A 14,501-nucleotide genomic window follows, 5' to 3' on the forward strand; every position below is an offset into this window, starting at 1 on the left:
TGGGGTTTTGATGGCTGGTCATCCTGTAGATGGTCACCCTGGGAGGGTGGGCTTAGCCCTCTGCTGAGCTGGAAAACAGAGGAAACAGATTCCAAATCTGACCCATTCAGATCTCACCAGCATGTTTTGATCCCAATTCCTCCAATCCTCCTCCAGCACTGGATGCCTGTAGTTCCTGGGAAGGCAGCAGAAGACAAAGCATAGGCTTTGCCCATGCTACCAAGAGGCCAGCTATGCAGCCTATACACATTTCTTTGGTTTCCAGAGGCTTATCCCTATCTCCCCATACTTTATGGAGGGATATAGATAAATTGTGTAATCTTTGCTGAACACTGGAGGCTCTCCTGATATACAGAACTAATGGAGATGGTTTGCTCAAAAGCATGGGGAAGCCCAACTGAGCAGGAAAATGCTCCTTGCAGTGCACTCAGACATGGGAACAAGTCCCCATGGGAACCGGTGGAAGAACCTCATTTATATCTTTGAGTAATGTAGGATTGTATTTTTTCACACAATGCTGCATCTGAAAGAATTCTCTGCAGGCAAAAATTGAATTAAGTCCTCTTCAAAGGTTTTTGTTCTTTTAAGAAAAAAAGACAGTGACTTAGTGGTATTTGTTGGGCTAAACTGTATTTCTCTGTGTATTTACATACATATTCATACGCTCAGGGCTAGCACCCAGATGACAAATGTGAGAATTATTATTATTCTTAAAATGTGTGTGCATCTGTGTGGTTTTTTACTTGGTAGTACTTAGTAGTAGTGCTAATGGTGCTGTGGCTATAAATCTTCCTTCAGGAATTTATAAAATAATGTAAAGCACAATTTATCCCTTATCTAATTAATGCCTACACAATGTTTTATTTGAACGGTTTCAAAATAATTTGGGGAAAAAAACGTTGGTCTAATTTAAGTGACAAGATGACATGATTTTTTCCCCAGTCAATTATTGCTTTGAAGTACAATTAATAAATTACATTCTGAAGCAAGAGAAACTTTTATTACAGAACAAACTGACTTTTTGGTTAAAAGTATTAAAAGAAATGACAAGCTAGATATTTTCCTTGAAAAATGTTCTGCTTAATACAGAATTTGAGTGTACAGTCCTTACTTATACAGAGTCAAAAGGGAACTTGCTGGTACAGTATGAAGGTGCAAGAGAGAGCCCAGTGCTGTACTGGCAGGACTGCAAAAAGCTATTGGCTGCTGTTTACATTTCTGACATTCTCTGAGTAAGTGTTGTCACAACAGACAAGCAATTATAGACAATAATGTCAGTAATTTGTGGATTAAGAACTCCTTAAGGATGTATTGGCACGGCCAGGCAGAAGCTGCTTTTAGCTTGCAACTGTTCACCCTTAGCTGTGCCAGTGAAACTGTAACTTTCAAGAAGAAACTGTGCTCCCTCTGAGGCAGCAAACAATGGCGGGGTTAAATTTCTCTAGGCCCTCCCTGCCTCTCTTACAGCTCTCATCCAGGCAGCTCAACCTCAAAGGGCCATTTTTTAATAGACATACAGATAAAATGGAAATATTGGCCATTATGTCGAAGTAATGCTGCGCTAGGCACTTGCCAACAAAGCCAGAAAAATCAGATTTAAGTTTCCACTACTATAAATACACCCGTGAGGAACGTCAGCTGAAGTCCAAGCCCCAGCACGCCGTTGTGGAGGGCACAGGACCTGTGCTGATCCCCCGACTCACCCCTTGGGACACCCAAGGCTCAGGATAGGCTCCGTATTAGCTTATGCAAAATCTGTAGCATGTGAAACATGCCCTGATGAGAAAATGATTTGATTATTTTGAGGATCAATAAGAAAGATTCAAATGTAGTTTGCTCTTTTTAAAAGAAATTTAAAAATACCATCTCCACACATGTACAGAAATGATGTGTACTTTCAGGGACAAATTAAATACAAATACACTCTGTTCTTTGTGCTGCTGTTCTTCTGGTTTTATTTCAGTACAAAGCATTCAGAAAATAGAGTGTGTTTCGGAAAATGAGTTGTGGTGAGGGGAAACTTATCTTAGTAAGGCTGTATATACATAAAGTAGTGGGTGGGCTGGAGGGGTTTAGGAAAAATAAATGTTTTTGTCTTATCAAGTCAATTTTTTTATTTTATAGGGGAAACTGTCACAGAAATTCCTTGAAAGGTTTTAACTCTAAAGATAGATAATGAATGAATATTTATGGAGTTACCATTAACCTTGTTCTTCCAAAGGCAAATTTGCCTTTAAACATGAAGTACGTCAAGTGCCTGCCTGTCAACACCAGTTTTACAACTACAGAGGACACAGGACAATTTTGCTGCTTGTGCTTACTAATTCAGCATCTTGTCATTAAAATTTTGTGAAAGATCGTTTTCAAAAGCTCATTTCTCCCAGGTGCACAGCTGCGGCTGAGCTCGCTGGGCATGCAGGGTTCACGCAGCAGTGCCTGGGATGTGGCAGTCTGACCCCACGCAGGAGGGCAGTGCCCTGCTCCCCAGGGTGGGCACCAGCTGGCCCATTATGCTCTCAGTGACGGACTCGGCCAGGGCTGCTGTCAGGTCAGATGCAGCCAAGCTGGGCACGGCCCCTGGCACGGGGCTCTTGCTGCAGGGACCTTGGCTGGCACCTCAAGCAGGAGACAGTGGTTGAGAAACGGCACTCGGTCCCGACAGTGAAAGCAGCCTTTTGTGTGGCATCTCCTCCCCAGATACGGGGACTCGCTCGTCTTTTGCTGGGTTTTCTGTTGATTTTGGTGGCTTAAGTACATCCTGAAGGAGATGATAAAGGCTTCAAATGCACCTAGGATTTTAAGAGGCCGGGTTTGGTGCTTCTGGTGTCCCCGCAGCCCCCTGCCTGTGCCGGAACAGAGGCTGATCTAGTGTCAAACCGCTGGAAGCGAGGCAGAAGGCTGTATGCTCAGACATCCTGTTCTTTTCGTGATGCCTTCTCTCCCCTGCCCACTCCCGTTCCCCCAGGATAAAACCCTGCAAAGTCTCCCTTTGCTGCTCTGCATCTTTTTTAGTTTGGAAACATCCTTTACGGGCCCAGGCCACGGGCGGCCCTTCCGAGCCTGGCCAGGCCCGAGGGGCCGCGCTGCCCCGGCGCCAGCGGGCCCGACCCCCGCATCCCTGCCCCGCATCCCTGCCTCGCATCCCTGCCCCGCATCCCTGCCCCGCGACGGCGGCCCGGCCCCGGCGGAGGCCCCGCTCTGCCGCCGGCCCCGCCGCCGTCACGTGGCTGCCGAGTTTTCTCATCCCGCAGCGGTATGAGGAAGTCAGAGCCGCCGCCGCCGCCCGCAGCCCGGGCGGGCGCAGCCTCCGCCGCCGCCTCGCCGCGGCGCGACATGTGAGTACCGCGGGCAGCCGGGCCGGCCGGGCTCTGCCCGCCCGCTGCTCCCGGACACCGGCGGGCCGGGGCTGACACCTGCGGGGCCCGGAGCGCCCGTCCGGGGGCGGCCGGGGGGCGGCGGGGACCGGGTCTGGGGGCGGGCCGGGGTGTGAGCGCGGGGCGGGGCGGGACGGCCGCGTTCCCGGGGGCTGCGCGGACGGCGGCCCCGCGCCCCCCGGCGGCCCCGCGGCCCCCGGACGGGCGGACGGACAGCCGGACGGACGGCACATCTCCGCTCGCCCGGCAGGCTGGCTCTCTCCGGCTCTCACCCGGCGTGAAGTCCCCGCCGGCGCCGCCGCCCCGATGGAGCAGCCCCCGGCGGCGGAGGAGTGGCAAGGGGCGACCCAGAAGAGGAAGGCCTGGGCCAAGAGCCGCGACTCCTGGCAGGCGTCGGAAGCGGAGGATTTCTCGGCAACGGCGCTGGCCCGCGGCGAGGAGGAGGAGGAGGAGGAAGAAGAGGAGGAAGAAGAGGAGGAGGATCTTGCCGGCGGAGAGCTGCCGCTGGCCGCAGGAGCAGGTCAGTGCCGGGGGGCGGCAGCCCGCGGGCCACCAGGACCCCCACGGGCCGGCGGGGCGGCCTCGCTGTTACTGACTGTCGGCTTCTCTCTCCTGCGCTGCCCCTCAGGCTGTCACAGCGTTCCCAACGAGAAGATCGCGATATGGCTGAAGGACTGCAGGTGGGTGCTCCCGCCGGCGGGTCGCTGCGGCAGCGGGGCCGGGCATGGCCGCGGAGCGGGGAGCGGAGCGGGCACCGGCGCTGGCACGGCCGCCCCTCGGCGCTGCGCGGGCTGCGCCTCCGGCCGCCTGCGCCGGGAGCAGCGCCGCGAGTCCGCATGGCCGCAGGAGTGATGGCACAGTTTAGACTAACCTGATTTATCTGAGTTTCTTAATGTCCTCTATCCTTAACTTGAGGTAGGGTACATATATTCTGTCTTTCTATTACTGTTGCAAACTAATATTTGGTGTTTGGAACAGGCTGATGGCATTACTTTTTCTTCATCCTCAGTCACATAGAAGCACAAATGCTACATCAGTAGCAGCTGCTTTTGTCCTGTCTTTTTGTCCATTCAGTCCTAACAACCCTTGGAGGCAGAGTTGATGGGGAGAAGCTAACAATTAGCTTTCCAGTAGCTAACAATGACATTTCAAGACCTCTGCTATTTGATATTTCTGGTTTCTTTCTGCTTTTAAGAGCTGCTATGTTAAGGTGAGAATTTACCACTGAGATTAGCTGTGCCTCTGTGATCTCTTGATCCAGTAAGCAGCTGACTGAGCCTACTCTGTGAAGTGTGGGTTGTTTTATAGCTATAGGATCCTCCATAGAGTTTTCTTCAGGCTGTGCCTTGGATAGGGTGTTGGCAGCTACAGGCTTGAAATCCTACTAATCCCTAAAATGTAATGTTCAGACCTGACAGACTATCCTTCCAAAATGCCAGAATGGGAGAAGATTTTTCTGACTTTACCTCAAATCTGATGTCCCGTTGGTCTGCCAAACTGTGTCCTTAAAAATCAGTATTATGAATTCCATGCTTTCTTAGAAGTATTTTTTGAGCCAGGAGAGCAAAAAATGTAAGGACTGGAGGGGGAAGAGGCCCTTGGGGGAGATATTCTTCCTAATGCTGCAGTGCCACTCTGTCTAAATCTGCAGGATTTCTGTCTAGAACCTTCCCTGGCCCTGTGGTCTTTACTGTTTCCATACAGAATTTAAGGAATAGCACAACACTGCAAACTGACAACATGAACATCTAATAGATGGCCAGAAGTCTTGAGTAATAACACAAAGCTTGCAGTTGCATACCCATGCTTTGGTAACTACCTATTGTTAAAACTGGCACCGCACATTTCTGGGGAACGTGTTTGCATCTCTGGCGGTTGATTCCCAAAATACAGGACTTGTTTTACAAATAACAAATGAAGCACAAGTTTACTGTTTTGCTAATACAGAAACACAAATTTAGGTAATGCATGTTTGTAAAACCTGTTGTGCTCCTTCTGCAGAAGTTTTTTAAAGTACAGCTATTTACTACTGTAAATCTTTTCAGAGGAATCTTGTGTTCTCTTCAGATAGATTAAAAAAAAAAAAAAAAAAAAAGATTTCCTAAACAATGCTGTTCAGACAGGAGTTATTTATTTTGTGCCTAATATATGTGCAAGCAGTTGCTAGCATGTGTAGTAAAGTGATAATTCACTTTGCAGTGTTACAAGTGATTGTATGTATAGAAATCTTGAACTGATTGTCTCTTGATAGCATGTACATAGGAAAAGAGGACAGCATTAACAGAGGACAGAATAGCCCTGCAGATACTACAGTGTTAAAAGAAACAGTTGTGAAATTTACAATTTCTAGGTTGTCCTCCCTAAAACTTATTACTTGTTTAATAATACTGGTTTTGCTGTTGAGCTTTGATTGCTACAAAGTGCGGGCATACACAAACCGAACTTCTGTTTCTGGTTCATGGCACAACCTTATTCTTACAAGCTAGCTCCATAACAAGTTACCATGTAGCCATTACTACATATGAAGTTTCAGTCACTGAAATACAATACTTTCTTTGTTACATGTTTTCTAAAAGCAGTCTTTCACTTTTTGTCTGAGTTTCTGTGTGTGTTTGTAGAATTAGAAGAAAATTGGCGCTTTTAAAATCTCATTTTCTGGTTTGAGTTGGCAGCAGCACAAAAAACCTTAATATCAACCCACTGCATAAATAGATCTGCTTATAAGATGTATTCCTTTGTTTGTTTCTAAAAGCATCAATAGTGTTCTAATATGGATAAAAAGAATTACTAGCTGTCCTTTGATACTTATGTTAGTGGTTTGGGGCTCTTATTACTTGGCATCTCTGTTTCACATCTGCTTTGGAGGAGAGGAGGGCTCCTAATATCCCATGTTATGTACCTTGGTAGACAAGGGTTTTGCTGTTTAGGGTTTTTGTAAAGAAACAACTAATAGCAAACCCCAAAACAAAAAAAGTGAGTATTTATCATACTGTGATAAGAATTATGGGGGCATAAAAAATGTCAGATGTTACTCAGTCTCTGGATCATTCACATTTTGGGAATCGCATGTCTTCGAGAAAGGCCTCTTTTGCTCTCTCCCCAGTACTTTGAAAAGGCATTCTGAAGTAATAAGAAAGCTCATAAAAGTTGAAACACAAGTGTTTGTATTACACTGATAGATAAAAAGAAATTTTTGTCAACTCTTATGATGACGTGTATTATTTTGACTGAATATGTTTAAACTCTGCCAGTAATACAGGGGATGTGGGAGGTATCTAGGAGCCATCTCCTGTAGATATGCAGGAAGTGAGTTCTTGAAATGCCTCAGAAAGAAGAGATTTTTTGCCTCAAGTTTAAAATAAACATGGCTTCTGCCCAGTTAAGGTTTTAAAAGCTGAGGTTTAAACACTTCCACAGCACAGTGCAAAACCCTTGTCCTATTCCAAAAGACCACCCGAGCACAACTGGTAGCTGAACAAACAAAGCTCTGGGATGAGAGGAAGCCTTGAGGCTGCGTATGGCAGGGAGAACCCATCCTGAGGGCACAGCAAGTGGAAGGACCCCCCAGCCCAAACATTCCCAAGTGCACAGGGCTGCTCTGAGATAGAACTGTGGGCCTCGCTGGTGCAGAGAGTCAGAGCTATCCATGCTGTTGTCTGAAAGGATTTTTGTGTGGTACTTGTCCAGTGTTTAAACTCATTTTTTTGTCTAGTTCTTAAGAGCAAGTTTTCAAAGGCAGGGAGTGTATGGCAACTGTGTGCAGCAGTGCAGGCAGGGCAGCAAGGGGTGGTTGACAAGGATGCTTTTGTGGTAGCTGCTAATGTGCTGTAGTGGTGACAGACTTAATTTATAAAGGAAAATGCCAGCTTTGGTGGATACTTTTACTGCTTTCTGCCAGTCACTGTGTGTAGCACTGACCTTGGCTGTCAAAGTCAATGCCAGCAAGTTTCTACATCAAAAACATAGAGGCATGGGAGTAGCCACCAGGGAAGGAGAGGGAGAAGGTTGGGAGTGCACCCATCAGAGCCAGGGAGTAAACAACTAGCATAGTTATTACCTCAGAACATACGGCTTCTTGTAGCGTGACAGGTTTAGACAATATAGCCTAAGATTTTTCAGACTCTGACTGGACAGACACATGGAAATACAGATCTGAGCCTCCGCAGAGTCTGTCCTGTCACCTGAAACATGCTTATGCACCTGGATGCTCCGGCTGTTTGCCTTGGAGTCCCACCGTGGTGGGGCTTTGCTGTGCTTTGCAAAAGGCGTGTTGAAGTGAGCTTGCTCCATATCAGCAGGCTGCATCTGGAGAGAATGAGCTCTTTTCAGAGAGGAAAGAAAAATAAGGTTGTAAAGTGTAAGGTCTGTTAGAAAGCAGATGCAAACTTCCCTTGCTTAATTTGGCCATGGCACCAAACTAAATACTGTATCAGAGCGCTGTTTACTTTCAGGTTTTTGGGCAGGTTTATGTGTTTGTCTAATTAAAAATCCAGATGAAACATACATAATGTAGGTACATAAATCATCTGCTTTCCCCTTCTTTATGAGTATTGTATTTCTGAATTTGTTTTGAGCTTTGAAAGTTAATGCTGTGCTACTTAGAAGTGACAAGGCTTTGGTTAAACATGTCTGAGAGACAAAATGTGGAAACATCTAGCTAGTGTTAACAAATACAGTGTGAACCGAGAGTGGGAATGGACTTGTCATTTGTGAGGCTTCTGCTGCTCCTTTTGAGCACCATGAGGTTCGGCAAATCCCCTGCCTTTCAGGCAACAGCAATAGGAGGGATCATCCGAAAGAGAACTAGTGTGAAGAGTCTATAAAGTATCAGAACTGGCAAGTGACAGCTAACATAGCTGTCAAGATTTTTATCTTGATTCTTCCTGATCACCAGATACAACTTTTCACCCCTCTCTCCAAGAAGTTTTAAAGGTCTAGAAAAATGGCAACAGTTTTTGCTGCATAAATGAGATTGAATTAATCCATGCAAAAACTCAAGCTTGTTTTTTCTGAGTGTTTTGCTGAGAAGTCCATGATTTTCCTCAGCAGGGGCTGCTGCCCTGAAGCTGTTTGAGCTTTGCAGTTATTATGTTTTGTTGTTTTTCTCTGCAAGGTGTATTTGTTTAGAGGGCTGGGGATTGTTTAGGAAGTTACTGCCAGTCGTCAAATGTTTGTGCTTTCTGGGGGTGGAGGGAGGGAAGGAGGGAGGGAGGGACAACTGCTGCTATCACAAGCTTGTTACATGCTGTAAAGAAGGACATGAAGCAGCAAGTTTCTTAAGTAGTGTTAATCTCTTCTGTGGTTTCAGAACGCCTCTGGGAGCCTCCCTGGATGAGCAAAGCAATCCTCTGTTGAAGGGTAAGGAAGGGCTTTACCTACTGAAATCTCTTTTGCTGGAAACTGTTTTCGAGGACATTCATGTGAGACCTCGTCTCTTTAGTAGCAGTACAAACCACAGCTGGGTCAGCATTGCAGAGTTATTCTCACAGCGGAGCACTTGTGCCCGAGAAACTGGAGAAGGGAGGAAAGAACCTGAATAAGTCTTTCTGGAGATCTTAGGAAGGTCTAAAAAAACCCCAAATATGCAAAACAGGGAGGTGATTTTGTCTCACAGCTCATGAGCATTAGGTAGTCTCTGCCTCTAATAACTGTGGTTGCCACACCTGAAAATTTTACTATCCGAGCAGGTCCGAATACTAAAGTTCAAAGTACAGTGGGAATGTGCAGGTAGTGACAGGGTGAAGAAGAATTACTTGCTGTGCCTGGAGCCTTCACTTCAGCTTCTAATCTGGTACAGGGAGGTGAGAGGGGAATGCCCCAGCTGGACTCAGGCTCTGGATTCCCCTGGTAAGATGTCTGGAGGGTAGATAATGCAGCGGCAGAAGGCGCAGATGTGCTGAGTGGTACCTCCAGGTTCCCACTTGCAGTTAATTTGCTCGCACATTGATGCGGGGGTGTTTCTGAGCACAAAACTAAAGCAGTGTTGCAGTTGTTCTCTTTCAAAATAGTTTTGCTATGTTCTGAAATGTAACTTCTTGCTTCTTAATGCATTTTAACTGCATGAGTAATGCAGGGATTGTAAATAAAGTCTGGTTATTTCTTGTATCAAATGAAGTGTCTTGCTAATATCTTTAGATAAGCTGCTGGAAGGAAACATCAGTGCACTGTAGTTGTTGATCTGCTAACTGTATGTTTTCAGGCATGCTGGTGAGAAATGGAGGAAGTTTTGAAGATGACTTATCCTTGGGAGCCGAAGGTGGGTGTGGCAGATTATGACTCCTTTTCTAGCAAAAAAATAATTATATTCAGTCATCTGATTTTTATTTTGAAGAACGCCATTGGCTAGAAAATCAGGATGAAGCATACAAAAAATGCAGGAAGATTTGCTTTTTGAAGTTATTTAGACAACTGCTAGAGTTAAACACTCTGGGTCTCTGACCCAAAGGTCAGAGGCAGCCCTGAATTTGCTTCTGCCCTCTCATTTTCATACCCACAACGAGAGGACAGCCTAGAGCACTTACCAAGGCTGTGAGAAAATCATTTCTCCTACTTGCTCTTCTTGTCCATGGGTTACTCTTGGCAGCCATGCATGTCCCAGTTCCACTGAATCCCTTGGGAGTGGCATGTGCAAGCTTTTGAAAGGAGGAATGAAATTCTGTCAGCCAAGAGGCAAACCCATTAAGGGCTAAGTGCTTTTAAAAGTGAAAGGCACTAAAGCTGAGTAAGTATTTTGGATCAGCCTCTTCTGTTGCTAGCTGCTTGCCTTTTCTTTCTCTTCCCTTTTTTAAGGGGAAGGAGATGTGGCTGTTCCCCATGGACTTTGTAAAAAAGACTTCTAGCCTTTCTGTTGATCATAGCTTAGAGGTAGCTGTAAACAAACTAACAAATGCACTGTGGATTCTGTTCTAACAGCAGCATCTTGTAGTAAAATAGCAAAAAAATGTCTCACAAACCAGGTCCTGGGGTTATCTGACAAAACTACTCTCCCAGTTTAGCTTTTAATGTTCTTGAATTACTGCTTTGGCTAAGTGCTAGAGCTGGTGTAGTAGAAAGCCCTTTCCTTCCAAATTAGTCTTGCCAGTAGTGTCAAAGCAGTGGGAGAAGGCCTGGAGGAAGGAAGTATCTTTAATTTTTAAAGATTTAAGACTTCTAGGGAAAAAAGTTTATCTGGTAATGATCTTGATCTGATAATGATAGAAAAGCAGTAAATGAGTGTCCTACTGCAATAGATTAAATAGGATTAAATTTTCCTGTTGACAGTCTTTTCCGCTTGTTACATTGCCTGCAGTACAAAGATTTCGTAGGAAAAGTTTCTTTGTAATGATAATCCAAGGCTCTGAGCATATGACCAAGAATACAAGAATCTGTGCATTTCGGAACATCATGTCACTTTTTTCTTTTCAACTTTTCTCTTTACAATTTCCAAGGACTTCTGTTTTTTATGGGTTTTGAGCATGATATAGCTTGTTCAGATGAAAAGGCCCCAGTACTAGAATTGCTGGTTGATTTTTCTGGGTAAGGATGCGGGTGTTTCTGCTGGGCTTCGCTTCCCATCCAAGAACAAGGGACAACAGAGCTGCTTGGAGCAGTGCTGCGTGCCCTGCCAGACAGACAGCCCCTTTGAGGCTGCTATGAATGGCCTGCCCTTGTGCAGCCCTGACTGCCTGAGTCCAGATACAAGCCAGAGCCCTGTGTGAATGGTACAGAGGGCATTGGGCAGGGACCTGTAACCCCAGCCCACTGCTGAGCTGGTAAAACCTATGGTTTTGCTGTTCAACTTAGTCACTGGATAATCCTTACAGATAGGCTTACCTTCATATTATAGGCAAGAGTATTAAAAAGAAGAGATGTGGGATCTGTGTTTTGCATACATTCCTTTGCATACATTTCTTTGTGATGCCTCTGAAACCAAGAGAAGCTGTGAGGTTTCCACGTTTTACTGTCGATTGCTGACTTTACTGTGCTGGCACAGTGGGTCGAGATGCAGGGTTTTCCTGGCTGTGTGTGTGCCATCACTTCACTCTTTTCATAGCTGATTCTGAGGGCTGCTGTAACAGACACGTGCTCCTTGCCTGTCTCCTGCAGCAAGTTGTTAATGCTGAGTTGCCTCTTTGGGGAAACCATAATTTAATTCTGAGGTTCAGTTCTGAAAGAATAATGCTGCCTGGGATGTTCCCATGTGATCCAGCTGCAGAAAGTGCTGAGTTCCCTGTCAGCCTGACCAGGTGCTTGGTACCTGGCAGACAGCCTCCCTCCCAAGCCCTCTCAACTCTGAGCATGTCTGCTGGCCCCATCAGCACCAAGGGCTTCACTGAGCTCTTGTCCATGTATTGCACAGCTCAGGCAGCCAGGGCTCTGCCCCACTATGCTGATGAAAAGATGAACAAATACAGTCTCAGCACCTGGCCATGGGGCCAGCTGCCTTTCTTATATTCTTTGCTTTCTCTACTGGAGCAATCCTTGCATTCCTGCTTGTCCTCCTCCCCTTCCCACCCGGGAACAGCCCTGCAGCTGGTAATCATGTCTTCAGTTGCAAAGCAATAAATGGTTTATATAACAATTACCAGCTTATCACAATTTAAATTTTGAGTAATAAGATTAATGACAGTATGTAAACATGTGTCCATGTGAGATTTAATTTTAAACAGAGCTTGATTAAACTAGATCATCTTTATATCAGCCGTATACTAGAAACCCTTGACAATCACATTTATATGGAAAAAGTAAAATCTGATTTATGCAGTACTGCTGGTAAATATGCTCACTGTCTGCTTCTTCATACTGATTGTGGGAAGTGTAGTTACGAAGAGGTTTGGATGTAACTTCTTCTTCTTCTTTCTCTACAGCTAATCATCTACGGAGTGATACCCAAACAGAAACATGGTAAACATCTTTTTTGTGTTTGTTTACTTCAGAGGAATATTTTTATACTGAAAGGCAGGAGGGAGAATGGGCAGTAGAAGTCATGGGGGCTACCACGGAGCTAAAGCTCTTCTGCTCATGTCTGTTTACAAGAAAGGAAAGGAAAAGATCCAGATAACACAGAGACAGTCATTAGGAGGTGCAGAAAAAACATTCAGATTTTCATTCTTTCAGCAGACCTGACATATATTTTGGAGTATCAGGAGGAAAACAGAGAAATGACAAATCTTAGTAACTTAGCATGATTAACCTTCTTTGCCTCACTGATTACTCACGGTTTCAGAAATTTCAAGGGAAAATTAGTTTTGCCTGTCACAGCAGATGTCTTTTGGGAGTGGGGGAAAAGGACTTTGAGAGAGGAGAGATCGTTAGAGCTTCTAAATAAAATGTGCTAAAACTAAAATGCCACTGAGACTTCAATGAATACTGCACAGTCCCTGTGGGCAGCATCCTCTCTGCTCCTGAGCTGGGCTCCATAAGTAAATACACACTCTTAGGGGAATCCTCTGCTGCCTTTGGTTTCTTGGTTGCTGTTCTCAGGGGGAATAGTTTGTTCCCCAGGGAGATCAGCAGTAAAAGTACGTTTGAACCCAGGATACCACCTAATGCTCAGGCAGCTTCTCCAGATGCAGGGAAGAAATAGTTTGGGATTGGGAAGGAGACTGGCCAGCAGTGTGGGCTGGAGCTTGTCTTGCTTCATTTCCCCCCACAGGGAGCCTCTTCAGCTTCCCCAGCCAGGTCCGGGCAGGTCGCAGTCCTGCGCTGCTGCAGGCGGGTGGCAGCTGGGGCGAGCCGGGTATCCGAGGTGTGGAGAGGGTGGCCTTGCATGGAGGGGTGGTCCTGCTGGAGGAGGCAGCACCCCAGGGAAGGCAGGAAAAGGCAGGGCAAGGACAGCTCACTTGAGGCTGGGCTTCCTTACTGGAGGAGGGTGGGAACAGGGAGGGTGGGGCAGCAAGGGCAGATCAGGGTTTGTTTTCTCGCTCGCATTTGCCTTTAAATTCATACCGTCTATGTACATTTTTACTGAGGTGGCCCAGGGTTTGCTTTTGTTTCTGTATTTCAATAAATGACATGGCTAATATAAACCAGATAACACTGAAAGGGAAAAGAGAAATTCAGCAGTGCTGGAGGGTCAGCTCCCCAGCAAGGCAGAGAATCAAGTCCCTGAACAGAAGGGGTTTATCGCAGGGGTCCTCTCTGTTTGTGTTGACAGCAATGGTGTACTGGCAAAGGACAAGAGGCTGCAGTTCCATCAGAAGGGGAGAAGTATGAACTCTACGGCTCTGGAAAAAGCAGCGCAACAGTTTCAAGGTAAAACAGTGCTATGCTTTGAAGGTCTGTTTCTCAGTTAAAGGGACTTGGCTTGTTTTATGTGCATTGTTGCACATAAGAGAAGGGAATTTTCATTTGGTTGCTTGAAAAACTTCTAATTTTTTTTAGTTGTGGTTTTCAGTAAATGCTAACAAATGGACCTAAACATTAAAAATGCATGAAATTTTAATGGCATTTTAAAATTTGAGCTCTGCAGAATAGAACCGATTTTAGAAATCACAGTATTCGAACTGTGATGTGTCTGGGCCAATGGCTCTCGTCATGAGTACCAAAACTTTAGATGCAGAGATCTCCACAATTATTTCCAAAAATAGGCTGAGCTGTAGGAGTCAAAAGTTCAATAAACCAAACTGGCTACTGGGCTGAGTTAGCAGCTGGATAGAAGGGTCTTAAAGGAGGCAGGTAGATGGTAAACATCTTTCATTTGTCTAGCGTTTCTGAATTACTGGAGCTTTATGAGGAAGATCCTGAAGAAGTGCTCTATAACCTTGGGTTTGGAAGAGATGAACCAGATATTGCTTCAAAAATTCCAGCGAGATTTTTTAATTCATCATCATTTGCCAGAGGGATAGATATCAAAGTGTTCTTGAATGCCCAAATACAGCGCATGGAAGTGGAAAATCCAAGTTTTGCTTTAACAAGTAAGTATGTTTATGAGTTTATTAACTATGTAAACAACCCCAAAAGAGGTGTGTATCTAATATTCTGGCAAAACTCAGTTACAGCCTAAAGGCCAAATTCCATTCAGAATTCATAATAAAACTCTTGCTTTGTCTTAAATAGGCAAGAGGTGACCACCAGGGTGGTACTCCTTGGGGTGAGTGGAGGGGTTTGTAGTGGGGGAGAGAAATACAAGGCATCCTGTAAGGTATG

At 45.6% G+C, this 14,501-nt stretch overlaps 1 protein-coding gene across 1 annotated transcript in view; it reads left to right on the forward strand.

Moving 5' to 3' along the window:
• The first annotated feature begins 3,551 nt into the window (after nucleotides 1–3,551).
• Nucleotides 3,552–14,501, forward strand: part of ITPRID2 (ITPR interacting domain containing 2) — a 39,684-nt gene continuing 28,734 nt past the window's right edge. The window contains 8 exon segments of the mRNA XM_039554894.1: nucleotides 3,552–3,894; nucleotides 4,003–4,054; nucleotides 8,683–8,732; nucleotides 9,574–9,630; nucleotides 12,221–12,257; nucleotides 13,510–13,571; nucleotides 13,574–13,607; nucleotides 14,061–14,269. Of these exon segments, the coding sequence (XP_039410828.1) occupies nucleotides 3,681–3,894; nucleotides 4,003–4,054; nucleotides 8,683–8,732; nucleotides 9,574–9,630; nucleotides 12,221–12,257; nucleotides 13,510–13,571; nucleotides 13,574–13,607; nucleotides 14,061–14,269 (715 nt within the window). The 5' untranslated portion in view covers nucleotides 3,552–3,680.

This window comes from Corvus cornix, chromosome 7, assembly GCF_000738735.6.
Source record: "Corvus cornix cornix isolate S_Up_H32 chromosome 7, ASM73873v5, whole genome shotgun sequence".
Lineage (NCBI taxonomy): Eukaryota > Metazoa > Chordata > Aves > Passeriformes > Corvidae > Corvus > Corvus cornix.